Here is a 20218-nt window from a genome sequence, read left to right as displayed (position 1 = left end):
TCGAATAAGATACCGCATTAACAATAGTGATGTGAGTGAGCCAAAACCAACGGCATGTTGGCATGTTGCACTTCTATTTAACTTCTCATTCATGATGCCTGTCGAGAACTAATCGTTGCAGTTCTTAGAAAAAATAACGGACCAAAAGTAAAATCATTCAAACCAGATTCTTTGAACTCAATGAATCAACAAGATGACCTCCTCAAAAGTGGGCAAGTCAAAAGGGAATGGGTAGAACACAACGGAAACTAAAAAGCTGCGATACTTTTCAATCAATTATAGATTACAAAATGGTACAAACAAGTAGACAAGATCCTGAGACAAAGTCAAATTCAGTGAACTTTCACGGCCTTCTCCTTCATCAACGTATGCCATTCTTGTAGCACTGCTGCCTGAAGGGCTCGGTGCTCCGCTTCTTCTGCCGTAAGGGTGGAGAGAGTTGATGGCTCTTTAGCTGTACCGTCTTCATTGACACCATCTTTCTTCTTCCCTTCTTCCTCCTCTTCCTCTTTTGGAGGCTGTGGTGGTGGTCTGGCTGCTTTAAGCAGGGCAATCCTTTCCATAGAGATTCTAAGCCTTTCAGCAGCAGCAATTTTCACCTCATCTTCGGGTACATACTCGACACCTCCATCTGTGATGTCGTCTAACCAGCCTTGAAGATCTGATCCTATTTCCTTTGTTATCGATGAATCAGAGGCGCGGATGACGAACTTACACAACATGGTGGTCGTCTCATCTCCCAGATCAACATTTCTACTCACCTCACTGGCACCAAAGATCATCATGCCAACGAATCCACCATACCAAGTTTTTGCGGCATAACATAGCTGTAAATAGGAAGATAAATCGCATCATCAATGACATTCAGGAAATTCACAGCAAAGCACCACTGTCAGTGGAGAAGTTTAATCTGTGCATGGGACTTATCCAAGCTGAGTGTTATCAGAATGAAATTTTATCAACCATGTGTCTTGCACATGTGGATTAATGTTAACAACTTTTCAATATGCACAAATAAGCAGTTAAAAATCGATTCACAATAGGAAGAGATCAGTCATATAAATCAACAGAAGGTACCAGTGCTTACCTGAAACCCTGCCACTGTGCGAATGAAATGTGAACAGACTTGATGGAATGGTTTCGATGACAGTGATTTCAATCCACTAAGGAACGGTGAAGCATCATATTGCTGTGCAGCAGTAGCCTTGAAACCACTACCTTCATAAGTATATGTGCCTGTGTACTCCAATATTGCTGGTAAACTTGGCCACAAGCGAAAATATTCCACCGGAGAGCTTTTATGAGGCATTAGAAGCTCAGTTAGGGGAATCTTGTAAGGCTGACACCTCAAAATCACTGGATCCCCTAGTTCTGGTCTCAGGGAACGCTTCTGTCTCATAATCTGAGAATCTTCTTCTGCATAATCTCCTTCATAATCGATTGCACCGCTGCTCCCATGAAAAGGATAATACAGTACTTGAACCCAGAGGGCACATCTCTCAAAATGTGAGACACCCACTGTCACGCTGCTAAGAACAGGATCCTGTGATAAAGAATCAATCCACGGCACTATATTAGCATGAAACCCATGAGAACCGTAACTTTGAACTTGTATTATCACTGCAAATACCATATCTACATGTGAGCAAGTTAGTTGAAATATTTCCTTGGGCAATCAACAACACATAAAAGTTACAGCTAAACAACAAACTGAGTGGGAGTAATGGCCAGATGACATGAAAAAAAAGTGTGCATGCATAGATGCAACATAAGATTTCTAAAAATTATTTTCAGTAGCGTACAAGCAATATTCTACTATATCTTTTATACGCCTGGCACTGCAGACAGAAAAGAGAAATCAGATCATCATGGCACATAACATTAGCTTGCAAGTGGAAGAGTTGTCAGATGAACTGAAGCATTAGAGATGCCTCCTCATCAGAGTTAAAAAAACCAGATAATATTTCTGTGCTAATAAGAGAATTCATTGGTGCATTCATTTGTCTGCAGATAAGGTAATACAACACAGTCACCTGGAATTACAGGATGTAGATTTCCTTTCTTTTCTCTCTTTCCCCTTAAATTAGGGAGTGGCATCAGCACATAAACAAGGAGTCATACCAGTTGAAAACAACTCATTTCATATGATAGTTTGGAACTTCTAGGGATTTCCAAGAATGAATGGTTTCCATTTCAAAGGGCAAATAGGATTTTCAAATGACCTATAAGATCAAATGCATCAGCCAGCACTCAGCAGCAACTTTTGCATGGACATATATGATATGACCAGGATAAGATGAATGCACTACCAGGAACTTCTAAATAGTTTACTGATGGTATGCAAAACTATCTCAGGCACAAAATAATACCTGACAATTATTTCTCCAATATTTGTCATTTTTTCACCACTTACTAGTGATAATTCTTGATTATCCCTGATTCCTAACAAAAACCAAATTTACCTTCTTCCTAATGATTATCGTGAATTGGATATATTAGTAATTTAGTAGGAGGCGGTAATATAGAAGGTCCAAGGGAAATGATGAAAAATGTCTAATCTCAATCTCACTCCTAAGTAGAGGATGGTTTCCACCTTTTGATGATCATATTCAGGGTCTAGTTTACCCTGTATGTACATCAGCTCGAATAAGGTAACTGTGGTTCTCATCAAATGACATAAAGGTAAAAAAAACAACACAAATGCTAAAAAATTATACAGAGAAAGATCAAATTCCTATTTGACTGAAGGAGTACCTTAATTTGCCTGAGATGTCATATCATCCATAAGATTGTCCCAACAAAAGCACCAAAAACCAGCAAAATGCTAGAGGAAAAATGTATTTTTGCAGTAAATATGCTTAGAAAACTTCAGGTTCTTGAATATATTAGATAGATGAGAGCAAGGACGGAAAATCCATCAAGTCACTAACATGACAAAGGAAAAGGCTGTACCTGTGCATGATGATGTACACATCTTATAGCACCACTATTTGGCACATGTAACTAGCAAGCATGCCTCTATCTAGTAAAACTATCAATGAAAGAGATTAAAAATGCAATTACACTAGTTTGGAAGGAAAGGAAATGCATAGGATATATAAGTAGACAAGAATAATAAGAAAGAACCTGCGAAACAAGATTCCTTAGTTGCCGACCAGACTGAGAGAATCCATCCATATAATATAATGCCCCAGATAGTCCAACCCGGATATCCACCCTATTGAGTTCTAGTTCAGTCAAATTTATAATCTGCAACCATATAGGCAGTAAGAACTGAATGATTCATCCAATCAACAAAACTATGAAATAACATTCAATAGTTTCAAGATTGAACTGCCTAATGCAACACAGGAGCTCATCAATTTCAAATGAGAACTTTGTTAAAATCAAAAGCCAGAAAGCTCTGGTTGGAGAGATAGCAATAGCCACACGCTAGTGAATAGAACCAATATTCTGAGAATGTTATAGACATTCAAATTAAATTAAATCAGATAAAGCAAAATCATACAGCAGGAATTGTAAAAGTATATCATAGGATTTAAGTAGTTCTAACCTTAAAGGAATATACCATTATAAACGCAGAAACCTTGGGCACATGTTTTACAATGCTTATAATTCTAAACTTTATTCGACTATAACATGTATCAGATTAAAATGTCAGATAATTTACATTTATCACATCATTCTTCCTGGTTTTTCAGCCTTGCAAGTCTATTTGAGTATTCTCTATCTTAATCATTTGCATCATGATAATTATTTAACCTTTAACCTTTTATTAGTTTAGGTATTTGCTTTACAATAACTTTGGGATATTACAGTTTCATCTTGCTTTGGTATCTTAATAGGTCCTCCAACTAATAGATGATCTACCCAGACTAAGTTCATTGAAGATTATGAAGTGGCTTTCCAAATCTAAAGTAAGAACTTATCAGAAAAAGTGAACACTATTAGTGGTATGTTGCCTGGTGCAAAAAGAACTTGATAGTCGCAGATAAACAATCATTAAAGTAGCCTACAGCAAATACTGGTATTAAACAAGAGGGGGCATGTAGTTTGAAATGTTGGGGGTCAATGAATGATGAGAAGAGGAAAGAACACATCCGCTAAATCTGATAAATGGTGTGCCATCAGTTGAATCTACTTTACCTTTAAATGCAAAGTAACCCGTCCATCTGTTGAATCTGCTAAATGATATGCTTCAACATAGCAAGGATCGCTACTACCTGTCAGGGTGTATGATTTTGGAGGCACTTTATGATGAGTAGAATCAATTCCTTGAGTAAGTAGAAGATTTAATTCACTTGGATTTGGCCTCCAAAGTTCTTGAATGGCCTTGTGAACTAATCCTTCCAATTTTCTATCTTGTGCTGCTGATGGCTCAGAAAACTGAACTGTAAGCTTGTGATGACTAAATGGATAATCTCCTGTAGCTTCACCTACGCCTGCCCATCTGAAAATTTCTAATTATTAGTCGTATTCCTAAATAACACACAATTTGCATTGAAACCATACCTAGCAACAAGCATGATATGCAAAGAATAGGAAAACATTTATTGAAGATACAAATGCACAACTTTGTCTGAAAAATTCTAGTTATTAAAAATGAAACGGCCACAGTTTCTGCAAGAGAACCAAGTAAGACAAAGAGAAATAGATACTCAATGCTCTCCATTTGTTTTTACTTTTTACTAGCGACACTTAAAAAGTTCCGTCCACATATAGGAATTCTCATGATTCGTTTTGCTCTTCAAAAGGGGAAAAAAAAGGAAAAATGAAATAGTCTGCTCTCCTGCAACCCTTCTTGTAAAGCCCTTATTCTGACTTCGTTTTGCAGGCTTTGCAGCAAGGAACAGGATTTAGACATATAGACTCATGTCTTGTTTGGGTTCTGAAGTCTGGTTTGGGTTCTGAAGTTTTTACCCAACCCAAAATTCTCCAGAATTTCAGTGTTCTTGGCAGATGCTCAACTAGGTCTACATCATTTTGAACCCCATAGTCACATGCATTTTTGTCAAATCCTCTTAACTCAGTATAAAGATGCTAAAGTCCTACATTCTTTTCTAAAATGCAAAAACTTTATATCCAATGTTTTAAAACGCGGTTGTGGTTTACAGACGGTCATCCCACCGCATACGCCTAGGTGGTCTATCACTTTTAATATATAAAAGATTAAAATAATTATACATGATATATAATATGCACTAATATATATATATATATATATATATATAGTGTGTGTGTGTGTGTGTGTATAATTTTTAATAGTCCAATACATCAAACTACCAAAATACAAAATAAATGTTATTTTGTATTTCAAAAACAAAAAAAGCTACTGTGACCCACAGGTGGCTTAAAGTCCAATGTAGGATTACTTGCATAGTTGCATGGTCCACATAGTGCTCAAAGCTACATGTTTCCTAAAGCCCCACGGTGACCTACAGGTGGCTATTCATGTAAACCAAATAATTAGTTTATCTGATCCCATCACTTCCATTATATAGCATGTGACATTGATGAAGGCATTCCCCAAATCTCCAGCTCACAAACCTCATGGGTCAACCCGATCTCCATTCCAATTGGAAACCCTACAAGAAGATCGAAGAGAGATGGTCAAGGTTAGGGGTGGCAATCGGGTCGGGTTAATAAACGGGTTGCATTTAGTAAACACGAACACGACCCGATTAATAAACGGGTAACACGACACGACCCGCCTAACCCGTTTAATAAACGGGTCAAGTTAACACGACACGCTAACACGACCTGTCTAACCCGTATACTTAAACAGGTCGTGTTAACTCGACACGTTAACACGACCCGTCTAATCCGTTTAATACAAATTATATATAAAATTTAATATTTACTGATTTATTATATATAAATGGTGTATTACACAAATACAATCCTAATAATTCATACAATATTAAAATTAAACGGGTTAAACGGGTCACCCGACCCACCCGACCCGCCCGACCCGTTTACTTAAACGGGTTAAACGGGTCAAACGGGTCAAAGGCATAAACCCGAACACGACCCAATTAATAATCGGGTTAGGCGGGTTGACCCGTTTATGACCCAAATCTGATTAATCTAAACCCAAACCCGATTAACAGTCGGGTTATCGTGTCGGGTTATCGGATCGGGTCAAGTTTTGCCACCCCTAGTCAAGGTGGCCAACCTAACCTCTACGTCACGCAAGCTAGAGATCTCAGCATAGTGGAGTTGATCTACAAATCGAATCTGCTAGCCATCAACTGGAATTCGCTCGCCGTCAACTGGAATTCGCTCGCCATCAACTGGAATTCGCTTGCCGTCAACTCGAATCCACTCACCGCCTGTACATTATATCGTTCCTCTATCATTTCTTTCTTGTTCATCCTTAAATGTTCTCTTCTACAATTACTAGGAAATGGTTGTCGGACTGCATAACATGGGCTGCATTCTGTGTTTGCAGAGCAGCTGGTGGGCCGCCCCGCCAAGCCGACTATCATGAATGCTTTTCCAAAACACTGTTTATAACTATTGCTATTTGAAGAATTAGTTTTCAATGTTCTGTAGGTTACTTAACAAGCCCATCAACATTAACCCAAAAAAAGAAAAAGATCAGCAGTGAATGAGAAGGTAAGACAATAGTTCTTCAGGACAGATAATAATGCAGTTCATGCAGTAGACACTATGTAATGTTCAAACCAGGAGCATCAGCATCACGAGTCACATTGTAAATCAGACTCGTAAAAGGTATTTCTTATTCAGTTATTTGGCATGTAGGGATTTAAGAAGTACAACATGAAAACAAGTAAATGGCCTGTCGTACCATTTGTTGATTATGATGCATTAACCACTAAAACTAATTCCAAAGCAGAAAGAACAAGAAGCTCAAATCAAACACATTAAAAGGCAAGGATAGGATATAGGAAACTACTGATAAATCTATGTCAAGGACATGCATAAACACCAACCTTCTTTCTGGATGAGCAGTGATATGCTTTATTATCTGCAGGATATAACGGGACTGATGCTTGGTCACAGAATCAACTAGAGTGCCAGCTCTAAATTCTTCAAGTTCTTTACTCAGGAGCTGGCCTGCTCTTGGATTTCTTGATCCCAAACGCTGTGCACATATAAGGACGGCTTGCACATCTTGTAACCTGTTTGAACTAGTTGCGGATGAATCTGTGTTGAACAACACCTTGTGTATATTTGATATAATAATATTCAATGGATCCTCGGGATCATCAGCTAAAAGTGGATCCAACCCTTCCAGATCAAAATGTTCAGCAATTGCCCAGATCAGTCGCGCACATATTCGTGGAGTGTGCACCTGCAAAGAAAACTTTGTACTTCAACATACGCAAAGCAGAAATATAGGTAGCCTTTTTTCAAGTCTCAAAATAGATAAAATTATAAAAGAAGTGAATACTGATGAAGGCAAGTAGGTGTTCTACAATATGCAAAATATAAAAAATCTAAGGACAAGAAATAAGCAAGTAAATGGAATGAATTTTATTCCCAAAATGTAGCTAAAAAACTGATGAAAGAAAAATATCATAAAAATTAATTGCAGATTTTGCATATAACAGGAAAGAATTCCATTTCTTTTCAGTTCATATTTCACGTGAAAAGGGATAGAATACACAATTGTACTAAAGGAAGATAAATTATACAAACCTCACGAAGATCTTTGATAAGCTGTAGTTGCAAATTTCTTAACCTTGTCTCATTCAGAATCTGATCCTGAGAAGCACCGTCCTTTATCCTTTTTACACCTCCTCTTGTATCATATATATGACAAAGCCTCACAAGCAGCTTCAGATAGCAATCTATTGCATAAGTGCGTCCGTCGCAGTCCCACCAAACACAGGGCTTGCAAACTTCCACCACATCCAAAGCAGGCTCTGTCCAGCTTAGTGCACCATAACCAGTCCCATATGCTAATGCTCCTATGACTCTGCTCTCCGTACCAGAATTCGTTTGTTCAGGCAGCGGAAGAGATAGCTGAAAGCAACTTTCCACCAGCGAAGCAACTAATTCCTCTCTAAACAAGCTTTTACTTGTTATACTGTTCAAATCATCCTTGATCCTTGCTTCCTCGAAAAGTGAAGTAACATCTGTCCCAGGAAGAGGTTTTTGACCTCTTCGGATACTTTCCTTTGCAAAAAGATCAACACAAAGAGCTGTACGACTAATACAGGCCAGAGCATGCATGCGATCTGACTCTGCCCTCAAGTTCCTCACCATCAGGAGCAGCCTTTTGAACAACGATACCTGCATAACGAGCAAGTGAGAGTGAAAAGATCTCAATTAAGAAATATTTACCCTTCATCTTAAGTAAATAAAGAAGAAGATGATTTGTCGGTTTGTCCTTTCAAAGAAGAAACTGTTGAACAACAATAAAGAGTTTCACATAAGTGACCAGAAACTTCCTTTCTTTCATCTTTCAATTAGGATCAGTACCTTCACCTTCCTGAATTTATTTAATTACCAGAAAATCATTTCGTACAGTTAAAAATCATCTAGTCACAATGTATATCTGCCTAGGGAATTGTACAACTTAGAATTTCTCTAGTTAGAAGGTAAAATTGCTTTCAGAAAAGAAAACTATTATTCAGCACAATCTACCAATGTAGGATTTCATAACCTTCCAATTAAATACACAATGCAAACTTCAGTCCATAGCCCATATTGTACTCTATTAGGAGCATTTCCATATTGATACATTTCATAAACATGCCACATGAAAATCCTTGTTACAGATTAATAGAGTATTAACAGCATACCTGCATGCTTAGATCTAACAAGTGAAGATTGGTAACCACAGCCCTAACGATCGTCTCCCTCGCAGATGAGAACTCCTGCCGATCCCACAACGTAAGTATCGCAATAATCGACGCAGAAGCCCACTCTGGCTTCCCTCCTGGGGCGTCCGCCAGCGACAGCATATTAATCCCCACCTCAAACACCAGCGGCGGATCGAGCGAGCTCAAGAACGGCAGCAAGTGTGAAACCACATCCGAAACCCCCACCAGCTTCTCCGCCGACCCCGCAACCTCCCCGCCCGCCTCCACTCCCGCCTTGGACAGCTTTCTTAGCACTTCGACAGATCCAGAGGCAACGGATTTCGCGGAGTAGACGAGGGGGAAGACAGTGACGCGGAAGCTCTCAACAGGGAAGATGAGGGATCGCGACATGAGGGAGTTGCGCTTCTTCCAGAAGAGGTCCACAGCGGCGACGACCCATCGGGAGCGGATGGCGAGGGAGTTGTCGCCGTCGACGAGCTTGTCTCCGGCGAGGCGGCTGATGCGCTTGGATTCGAATTCTTGGAAGAGGAGGGCGACTGCGCCGAAGGCGGACTTGGCGACGGCGTCGGAGCGGTCGAGGGCGAGGGCAGAGATGTTGCCCCACCATAAGGAGACCCGATCGAGGAGGGGCGGGGAGGCATGGCAGAGAAGGACGAGGTCGTCGCGGGCGAGGACGGCGGCGAGGGAGTCGACGGCGGCGAGGCGGAGAGATGGGGAAGGGGAGGTCAATGCGGCGGTAAGGGCGGCGTGGGAGTCGGAGAGGAGACGGGGGAGGAGGTGGGAGGGGAGGGAGGAGAGAAAGGAGAGGGCGGCGGCGGACACCTCGGGGTCGGGGAAGGAGAGGTCGGATCGGAGGCCGGAGATGAGCACGTCGCAGAGGTCGGGGGTAAGGTTGAGCGAGCGGAGTAGATCGAACGCGAGCTTCTTGCAGACGGCGGAGGAGGGGGAGGCGATGATCTCGTCGCAGGTGGTTTTAGCAACTGCCGAGACGTCGCGACCGGCGGCGGATTGCTGGAGGGCTTGCAGGAGCGCGCCAGATTGCCTGAGGGCGTCGGAGGAGCGGAGGTCGGATTGGATCTGGGCGATTAGGATGTCCATCGGAGGCGACGAAGAGGGGAACGCCGATTGGGTGGCGACCGCGATCGCCGCGAGCAAAGCCAGAGCTAAGATGTTGGTTTTCGCCTCAGATCTCAGTCGCAGGCGAAGAAGGAGAACAAGAAGAAGAAGAAGAAGAATGAGAGGGGAAGGAGTGTGCTAGATCTGCGTTGGCTCTTCGGCAGCATCAAACAACGGAACGTGTTCCGGCTCACTTGAGGCTGACTCGGTGATTCGGCTCACTCGCTTAGGTGACTCGGTTTTTTTTCAGCTGAGCATTTCTCCCTTTGCTTCTTTTGCATTTTAGCTCCTTTCTTTAACATATATCTGAAAAAAGATTTATCTCTTCAAAATCAAACGGTAAAAAATGAGGAAAATGTGTAAATAACACCATGTGTTTTGTATTTATTCTCATTTACACCTTGTCGATTTCACTATTTCTAAATCGACCCTCGTTCTTTTCATTGAAGAAACCAAGTGATAAAGCAAGCAGTAAGAATACGGCGACGATTCTGTACCATTCTAGGCGGGAGTCGGCGGCGAATGCTCCAATCCTGGGTGTCTCTACCCACCCTCATTGGCGCCTATATTTTTGTCATAAACAAATTGTTAAATATTATTATATTATACTAATAAATGAGTAATTAAGTCTTTTTCTATTTTGTTAATAGTTAATTAATAATTATAATTTAGTCAAATCATATAAGAATTAAGTATTTAAGTTCAAAATGAATAGGAGTAAGCTGAATTGAGTCAAAGGAAGTTGAACTGTAATTTGCACATTTGGATCTTTGGGATTCATCTATATCATTTTTCAAAATTGACTATTTGGCCCATTATATTTGCAAGAAGGAACACATAAGGCCCGACACAACGGTCCATTAGTTGAGCCTGAAAGCTAGATATGGGTTGAATAAAACCATAACCTTCTCTAAATATTTAGGCCCATTAAGCTTTAGCTGATATTGTAAATTATTCAGTCTAAATTTTAAGTAGTGTGCGTCGTCAAATTATTACTCTGAACTAAATATTGTCGAGATATGCTCCAAGTCGTTGCGTTACCGAACTGCTCCTCCAAACCAACTATACTATCAAGCTATCAACTAAGCTAAATTATTAAGCCAAATTACCAAACAATTTTCTTCGTAACCTCTTTGGTAGTAGAAGATGTTACCTACTAACTCTATAAGAGTTGGTTGGATAGTAGATTCACTTTATTATTAATCCATTTTGTGACACATAATCAACTTCAATTTTTTTTCTTTTAAACTTTATATAAATAAAATATTGGTACCTTTTTGTAGTATAATATTTGAGCAAATTCATTATTATTATTTTTGTTTATTTTTCTAAGAGGAGAAATAAAAAAATTGAGCCCTTGACACACATTAGCAATTGGTTCAATTCATATATATTAGTTTTAATTTTTCTAATTCTTTAATATTTCTTAAACTTAACTTCTCAATTCATTAAATCTCTATTAGAAACACCTCATAGAGAAATGGTCAATAAATGATTAAAAAGTGTGGCCAATTTACTTTTGTAAAGAAAAAAATTCCATTTCTTTCTATTTTTTTGAACAAATTTTAGCGGATCATTTAATTGGGATTGGATCGGGTCAAAAAACTTAAACCCGGCACAAAATCACACATACAAATAGATTGGACTAGACCTTGTCCAAATCCGAGCCTAAGTTAATTTTGGCTATACTAAATCCGACCCGGTCCATAAACATCTCTATAAAAACAGAAAAAATTTAATAATATCTAAATTAAATCAATGTCATTAAAATTTGATTATAAAAATACTCATAGTGAACCCCTTTAATTATTAAAATATAATCTCATTGACTGAGTATTTGGTCTGACAGAATGTGGGAAGCTTTATGTTTTTAGGCCATCAATCCATTCTTTGGTCAATAATAAATGTGAGACAGGGACTCAACATGTAGAAGTGCCTTGTGATCTAGGATGATTGGAACAATAAATAGAAACAACCCCCAATTAATTCCTCCATCAATGGTTCAAAGTTCTTCCAAGTTACCAATCAACTTGTTGCCCTGGGGAATTAAAAACTCCTTAGATCTCAACCACCATGATTCTCAAGTCAATGTCTTTCCCTTTCTTGAGACTATTTTTGATACACTTTTTATGTGTACCCTTGTATTGAAATTTGCCCAATCTTTTCAAGAGGGCTGAATCTTTGTGTCATTATCCTACCTTTCAATTTAGCTATTATTTCCACAGTGTGTTTGAATCACTGTGGCTAGGTTCAGTGTATTCCATTCTCTTTGGTGCTTATAGGAAAAGGTGCATTAAATTATTTTAAGTCTCTGTACTTTTTAGCTCTTCATTCAATGAATGATTACAAATTTTTATTTCAAAATAATAATTTTATCATATAATATAAATATTATTTATTAAAATTATATCTTATATTATATACTAACTCAATTAATGATTTCACTCTTCCAATTAATCTACTTCATATCAAATTAAAATTTATTTATTATAATTTTATAAAAAAAATAAAATATTTTTTCTTCACTTTATATCACATCAAAAATAATTATTACATCCTTATTCCAGAATTACGATCAACATAAGAATAATTATTTCTGAAGTAAATTTCATATTTTAATAATAACAGAAATAAAATAAATTATTTCTATTTCAACCATATGAAAATATTTTATATGTGAACGAAGTCTTAGAAAAATATGAGAAATTAAGATTAGCTTATATTTACTATCATGTTTTTTGAACTTGTTACCTAAAATGATCATTCAATTCATATTTTTATGTTTAAATAATAAAAGAGTTTTTTTAGTTACTTTACTCCGATTAATATTGATAATTGTTTAAGCCGGTATAGGTTATGAAAGAATCACATTTATTCTTTTTCACTTGTAGTATAGGGAAGGAGTGGACTCATGGAAACTACTAATTGATTGATTAATTGATTGAGTAATTGAATTGGATTGATTGTTTAATTAATCATTTTGCATAACTTTATATTCAAAGTCTCTTTCAAAATTATATTACAATACAACAATGAATAATAACCATTCGATTAAACAAAGTCGAAGGATTGAAAAAGTCAGTCATTTACAACCACTGATGAAGGATTCCTCGAAAAGTTAAAAATTAGTAATTTTTTTTAGAAACCGAATAAATTTGGCCTTATATATATGCGAGGAAGGTAATCAAAACATAACTTAAAATTCACTCTTAGCCTTAAAGAGAGTATTCAACATTTATCGGTAAGTTTTTCTTTAATCTTTAAATGGATTTTAGTATTGCAAAAAGAAGTAATGTCGAGCAGCACTAGTGAACATCAAGATATCTTTGTTATCTAAAATTTGCTATATATTATTTTAAATGCGTTAAAAATTATCTAATCATTCATAATTGTCTCTAATAAGTATCTTTAAACTCAACTTATGATGTAATCAAATATAGTAAAAATATAATTATTTTAGTTTAGATATAAATATAAGAGAATAAAGTGACATAAATAAATTTATAATGTTCGGTGAATTCAAACATAGCCACATAGGATAAAATATAATTTATTATATATATATTTTTTAATCTCAAGCCTTTCAACCTATTTATAATAATCTAATAACATATTTATTACTTAATTCGAATAAACTTATTTATGACCCAAATAGCCCATATAAACTCTCACAAATAACATGTGTAACTCGTTTAGCAAAAAAAAAGAAAAAGAAAATGTGAAATATAATAAGTTTAGAAAACAGGGAGTTAAGTACAAAATTCCCTGTGACAATTTATAAACAATGAGATCTTATAATGGCGTCAGAGTCCACCAAATCACGAGCTCCGGTTCTTCTGACATCCTATCACGTGCGGCTTCTTCCTGTTGTTATTAGCTGTGAGATTGCCGTCACGTGACTGTGGGCCCCACCTAACTAGACGACTTACAAGTTGGCAGACAATGCCAGGTTGGCACGAGCTTCCTCGCTCGTCCATATTGGATTTTTTCTTGACCCAATTGCCCCTCTTTCAAATTATAATACCAACATAGATATCTCCTAAACTTAATATTAAAAAAAAAAAGGTTTGAGAGGGGGCTACTTTGGTAAATACAATCTAAATTGCTCTTATTTATAATATATTTAATCAAAATATTAATTAAGTAACGAGGTTAGTACATCCGTCCGATCTCTACCGTCCAATTCTTGGTGATTGGGCATTGGATAAGGAGCATACGCAGGTCCGACGTGGCAACGCAACATTGGTCCAATGGGACGTCGCCGCGTATCTGCGGTGAGCTGGTCCGACGTGGCAGCGGTTACCTACCGGTAGCTGACTCGCGCACGTGCATCTCATGCCGTTGCACGATGGGGTCGAGCGGATTTGGATAGTCCGCCAGTAGAAAACTGCCACGCTGCATATTGGTTGGAGTGAATTCATGCTTTCCGAGCTGCAGACGATCTCGTGGGTGGGTGTTGAAGTAGGTGGCGTTTGGAACAAGGTATTGCATGGGGGTGTGACTTAAATTTAATTGGTTGCAATTAAGGCTTTAGACTATTTCGCCCCCACCATTAAGGGAGCTCCTCACTTGTCATTAATTTGGACGAGAAATTATTCGTGGATTTGTGGTCCACCATAACTCCATTATCTTCACGCAATAATTAATATACCCAAATAAGAACAACTCTTTTTCATTGATTGATAATAATATAAGTTAAATAATATAGTTGGGAGAGCTAGTACAGATATCCAACTCGTATAAAATAATAATATAATTTTGAAGAGATTATCTACAGCTTAATTTAATTTATGATGGAGATTAAAGGTTACCGTGTTTGTTTAACTTCTTTTTATTTATTTATCTAGTTTATAATTAATAGGAGAGTTTTATTTTCTTTCACATCATAAGGGTAGTTTTGTCCTTTTGTTCTAAATTATGTTACGTACGACAAGGGCCCATTTGGCAATTGGGGAAAGATTTAAGAAGAAAATGACAAATTACCAAGATAATTTGGCAAAATTAAACGGCTACCCATAACTCCATTAGCGGCAGTTTAACCAATCCAATCAAAGACCTCAAGTTTGTCTTTGTCCACGTCAGCTATCGGCTGTCACCCACGTGGTTCTACCGACTGCTTCCGGTTACCCCCTCGAGCGCGGAAAAGATGGAGACAGAGAAAGAGAGAGACGACCATCTCGCCATTCCCCTCTCCTCTCTCTTCTCCTCACTTCCCCACCCTCCTCCTCAGCTCCTCTCCACCTCTATAAATACCCCTCCTCCCTCCGCCATGCTCTTTTTTTCTCCGCCTCCTCGTCTCCCATCTCACTCCCGTCCTCGAGATCCGCGCCAAGGAGTCCGTCCGAAGAAGCTCCTCTTGCTCGATCTCAGATCGCTAGGGTTCGTTCTGCCTCTTCGTCACGATTTTTTTCGATGTTTTTTTTTCCAGATCGGATGTCCTATCTTGGTTTTAGCCACTGTTTCGTTTTATTCCGTTGAGTTTGGTGCAGATCTTACGCGTTTACGGATCGAAAGTAGTAGCATCGCGAATGGTTCAGGGAATGGAGGGGACCGGGATGAAGAAAGTGGCGTCTCATACCTCCATCTCGGAGATCGATGACTTCGATCTGTCGCGGCTGTTGGATAAGCCGAGGCTTAACATCGAGAGGCAGAGATCGTTCGATGATAGGTCGATGAGCGATTTCTCGATATCCGGGAACATTAAGGCGGTCGATAGCTTCGACAATTTCAATTCGCCGAGGGGTACGAGGTCGGGGTTTAACACGCCGGCCTCGTCCACTCGGAACTCGTTCGAGCCTCATCCGATGGTGGCCGACGCGTGGGAGGCGCTCCGGAGGTCGTTGGTGAGCTTTCGGGGGCAGCCCGTGGGGACAATTGCTGCTTATGATCATGCTTCTGAGGAAGTTCTCAATTATGATCAGGTATATAGTGCGAGTTACTTTCCTATTGAAGAATGGATTAATAGATTTTATATATTTATGTCAGCTTTGTTTATATCATGTTGAAATCTAAATATCAACAATTAAGCTGATAAAGAGGTGTGTCAGTTATTGGTCAAAGCATAGCGATGATGAATATCTGGTTAATATCATCTTTTGGGTTGAGATGGTCTCGGGAGTTTTGATATGTTTATTATTGTTGACAGCACTTCCGAGTTCATTTCTATTTAGCATTCTTGCCTCGTAGATACTATTCATTGTATTCTGATATGTCTCAATGTTGGATCTTCATGTTTCAAGGTGAGCTTTGAGTCTCCTGTTAATCTACAGTTTACACTTTACAAGGCAACATGTTTAGGTAGATTTATTGTGTACTTATTCATTTTGTTCAATGAAAAGTGACTGAAGTGGCTGTATCCTAAACCTGGTATCATCTGCTATGCAGGTGTTTGTCCGTGATTTTGTACCAAGTGCATTGGCTTTCTTAATGAACGGTGAAACAGATATAGTTAAAAACTTTCTCCTAAGAACTCTCCAGCTTCAGAGCTGGGAAAAGAGGATAGATCGATTCAAGCTTGGGGAAGGAGTCATGCCTGCAAGTTTTAAGGTGCTTCATGATCCTGTTAAGGGAGTAGATACTATTGTTGCGGATTTTGGTGAGAGTGCAATAGGAAGAGTTGCACCAGTTGACTCTGGTTTTTGGTGGATTATTCTTCTTCGTGCCTATACAAAGTCTACAGGGGATATGTCATTGGCAGAAACGCCTGAATGTCAGAGGGGCATGAAGCTTATATTAACTTTATGCCTATCAGAGGGGTTTGACACATTTCCAACATTGCTCTGTGCAGATGGATGTTGTATGATAGACCGTAGAATGGTAAATTATACAAATCTTTATTCAGATGTGCATTTATTTGTAGCTTTAGTGTTCTTATCATTATATATGGACTATCTCTTTTTGATGACTATTTCATTTTCACTTATTTTCTATGGGATACTGATTGCTCTAAGTGAAAGCCGAACTTCAGATATATATATATTACAAGAGAAAAATGTCAAGTTCAGTTCAGAGTTTAACAATTGACTTTCATATAAGAGTAATTGCAAACACTGACTGGATAATATGTTGTTGTATTTTCATACTCTTGAAAAGTTTCTATTCAGGTATCTACTGAATAAAGTTTTTGTGTGTCGTTACCCTATGAGATTATTCTGTAATCTATAGCATGTGTTAGGTATGAAACATTTGGGTCAGGGAGTCAGTTGTTGAATTGCTGATTATAAATGGACGTATGCCCAAAAATAGTGCAGTTGGAGGGAGTTTCATCCTGGCCTCTCAAATTGTCAACTTGTTAGAAAAGGGCCTGTAAGTGCCATCAACAATGTTGCTATTAAATTCATGCTGTAAACCTTGTATATTATCCTTATATACAACCTATACATGTTTCGACGGCCAAGATGTTTTCCAATACAATGCATGTTCATGATATCTAATCACAATTTCAAAATTACATTAGCAGATACTATCAAATTTCTAGAAAAACATAAACTAATTGCTCCTAGTCTCCAAGATATCTGATCATGAGCATTCTATTAGACTTAATCACTTTACTGAAGATGTGAATAAGTATAAAAGTGAATCAATTTTGAGCCAAGTAGAGGCAGCATTGAAGTTACACCTTTTATCAAGTTTGACAGATCGTAATGGAGACTAGAATATCTGTAATAGCATAGCTTGACAATTGAAATACTTCTCCAGTGTAGATCATATAAGGGTGCCTCCTGGTAGTTTTTTATGCATAAGATCAGGTAACATAAATAACCCATCTAAAAATATATTTCTATAATTTATAACACAACAGTAGGTCTCCAGAAGGTCCACAATATCATATAGTGTGCATGATCAAGAACTGAATGTCTTGAACAAGGCAGCATTTATCAGTCTCATTGGAATATCCTCTCACTCCAATGGAAAAAGTAGTGGTGATCTGGACATAATACTTTTCTGTATTCATAGTAGTTTAAGAATAATAACAATAATAATCTGCACAAACATGGTGTGATTATTGAAAGCCATTTTATTGCTGACTTCCCTGGATATTTCTGCTTAATTACCTTATTAGAACTGATAATTACCTTTTCTGCAAATTTAGCATCATATTAGTTTCTATGCAACCCATATATGTTTCTCTTATTCATTTCATTTTGCAGGGTGTCTATGGCTACCCTATTGAAATTCAAGCCCTTTTCTTTATGGCACTGAGATGTGCTCTAGCAATGCTTAAGCATGATGCTGAAGGGAAGGAGTGTATTGAACGAATAGTGAAACGCCTGCATGCTTTAAGTTATCACATGAGAAATTACTTTTGGCTTGACTTTGAGCAGCTAAATGCCATATATCGTTACAAAACTGAAGAATATTCTCACACAGCAGTCAACAAATTCAATGTTATTCCTGACTCTCTCCCAGACTGGTTATTTGAATTTATGCCTTGCCGTGGTGGTTACTTTGTTGGAAATGTTAGTCCTGCAAGGATGGACTTCCGGTGGTTTGCTCTTGGTAATTGTGTTGCGATACTGTCTTCTCTTGCTACACCAGAGCAATCTGCTGCCATAATGGATTTATTTGAGGAGCGCTGGGAGGAGTTAGTTGGTGAAATGCCTCTAAAGATATGTTATCCTGCTATTGAGAACCATGAATGGCGAATTGTGACAGGTTGCGACTCTAAAAATACCAGATGGAGTTACCACAATGGAGGATCTTGGCCAGGTTAGTGCTTGGGACTGTTTGCTGTTCTTCTAAATAATTTATTTATATATTCTTCACAGAATTAATCTTAAAAACGTTCAATAAATTACTCTCTGGCCACATTTAGTCGCGATGATGGAGATGATCTTTTCTGTTTTTGCAAGTTACTTGTGGAAAATTATGCCCTCAAGCATGAGAAAACTTGAGTGTCCATCAATTAGCAAATTCATATATTGTTTTTTTTTCCTGCAAATTTACTAGCTTTTTCATGAAAACTTGGTTATCCTAAAGAGCCATCTTTTTCAAGTTTCTCACTTTTATGCTTGAGTCCGGACTCCATCTTGGTAGGAATTATGTCATGCACTTAGGCATGCTATGAATTCTTGACAGCACAATGCATCTCACCTCAGTTACGACACTACAAAACTATCTGCCATAAAATGGTCTGAGCCAGGCGACATATTGTACTCTCTTCTTGAAAAAGAAATTTGAGCGGTTAAGTTAAAATCTAGGACGTAATATGCTGCACCTAATCTCAACACCATGATTCATGGTAATGATAATTTGAAATTTCTGCAACTAGTTCGAGAACCTGAAATTTCTGTTATGTTCCCCAATTTCTTCCACTTTCCTGTTTGCAGTTCTTCTCTGGCTGCTCACTGCAGCCTGCATCAAGACAGGACGGCCACAAATAGCAAGACGAGCGATTGACCTAGCTGAGAGCCGGCTACTGAAGGATGGCTGGCCAGAATATTACGATGGGAAGCTCGGGCGGTATATCGGCAAACAAGCAAGGAAATTTCAGACATGGTCTATTGCAGGTTATTTGGTGGCTAAGATGTTGCTGGAAGACCCCTCTCATTTGGGAATGGTCTCCCTCGAGGAGGACAAGGCAATGAAGCCAGTCATTAAACGGTCGGCTTCATGGACCTGTTAGACCATCAGATTGAAGAAAGCTTATAGTTTCAAACCATTCTTTGCAGCAGTTCCATCCTCCCCTTTGCCCATTTCTTTAGCTAATATGGAAGGTTTGCTCAACTGGCTTCCTCCGTGTACCAATCTCTTTATCTCTACAATGTAATGGTAAATCATCCATCATGTTATTGCATGGAAATAAGGTAAGAATGGAAAGGTTCTTCCCTGATTTCGAGTGTAAGAAGAATCTCTAATTTACTTAATTTGAAGTCACCCCATCGGTTGAATTCAGTTCATTCTGTTGGTCATTTCATTTTGTAGCAAATAAACTACGCAGTAACCTAAGATGAGGAAAAAGATAAAGATATGGACTACGAAGAAACATTAATCAAAACCTCTGTTATAAAGGAAACTTTCCTAAACGACAAGATTAACTATACAGACTGCACTTTGAAAGTAAATAGAATTTCGTCTGATGCTGGGTGGATCAGCTGATGTCTCCTTTTGATGGATAGAATCCTTTCATTCTGAACGATGAAGCACAATTTTGGTAGATCGTTTAATATACCAAAGTTTCTGGCATAACAACCTAAGAAGTCTACTCTTTAATCTTGAGTAGTGCTGCATGGAAAAGTTTCCACCATTCAAAATAGATGTATGCGTACGCCATTCTATTCACAATGGTACTTGTACGTACTTGTGGA

The 20218-nt window shown here is 38.3% G+C and overlaps 2 protein-coding genes across 2 annotated transcripts; one reads left to right on the top strand and one right to left on the bottom strand.

Annotated features, from left to right (window-relative positions):
* Nucleotides 1-181: 181 nt before the first annotated feature.
* LOC140771742 (protein TPLATE) lies at nucleotides 182-10076 on the bottom strand. Its single transcript, XM_073113392.1, has 7 exons — nucleotides 8775-10076; nucleotides 7666-8262; nucleotides 6957-7318; nucleotides 4147-4450; nucleotides 3127-3249; nucleotides 1088-1543; nucleotides 182-827 (listed from the first exon to the last, which is right to left on the bottom strand). Exons 1-7 carry the CDS (start codon nucleotides 9891-9893, stop codon nucleotides 333-335), a joined length of 3456 nt encoding a protein of 1151 aa, XP_072969493.1. The 5' UTR covers nucleotides 9894-10076; the 3' UTR covers nucleotides 182-332.
* Nucleotides 10077-15065: 4989 nt separating this feature from the next.
* Nucleotides 15066-19810, top strand: LOC140771857 (probable alkaline/neutral invertase D). The gene is made up of 5 exons (XM_073113631.1): nucleotides 15066-15290; nucleotides 15401-15832; nucleotides 16296-16727; nucleotides 18062-18620; nucleotides 19241-19810. Exons 2-5 carry the CDS (start codon nucleotides 15440-15442, stop codon nucleotides 19534-19536), a joined length of 1680 nt encoding a protein of 559 aa, XP_072969732.1. The 5' UTR covers nucleotides 15066-15290; nucleotides 15401-15439; the 3' UTR covers nucleotides 19537-19810.
* The last annotated feature ends 408 nt before the right edge of the window (nucleotides 19811-20218 follow it).

The sequence above is a fragment of the Typha angustifolia genome, chromosome 12, assembly GCF_048772165.1.
Source record: "Typha angustifolia cultivar Huaian chromosome 12, ASM4877216v1, whole genome shotgun sequence".
NCBI classification, from domain to species: Eukaryota; Viridiplantae; Streptophyta; class Magnoliopsida; order Poales; family Typhaceae; genus Typha; species Typha angustifolia.
Note: the sequence above shows the minus strand (reverse complement) of the source record. Positions and strands in the feature narration are given on the sequence as shown.

Bases quoted from the DNA above. Each gene is read 5' to 3' on its own strand.
- LOC140771742 (XM_073113392.1), bottom strand. From the start codon at position 9,893: ATGGACATCCTAATCGCCCAGATCCAATCCGACCTCCGCTCCTCCGAC. The intron at 8,263-8,774 runs GTATGCTGTTAA...CTCGTTATGCAG, and splicing joins TGTTAGATCTAAGCATGCAG to GTATCGTTGTTCAAAAGGCT. The intron at 7,319-7,665 runs GTTTGTATAATT...TTTTCTTTGCAG, and splicing joins TTATCAAAGATCTTCGTGAG to GTGCACACTCCACGAATATG.
- LOC140771857 (XM_073113631.1), top strand. From the start codon at position 15,440: ATGGTTCAGGGAATGGAGGGGACCGGGATGAAGAAAGTGGCGTCTCAT. The intron at 16,728-18,061 runs GTAAATTATACA...TTCATTTTGCAG, and splicing joins GTATGATAGACCGTAGAATG to GGTGTCTATGGCTACCCTAT. The intron at 18,621-19,240 runs GTTAGTGCTTGG...TCCTGTTTGCAG, and splicing joins CAATGGAGGATCTTGGCCAG to TTCTTCTCTGGCTGCTCACT.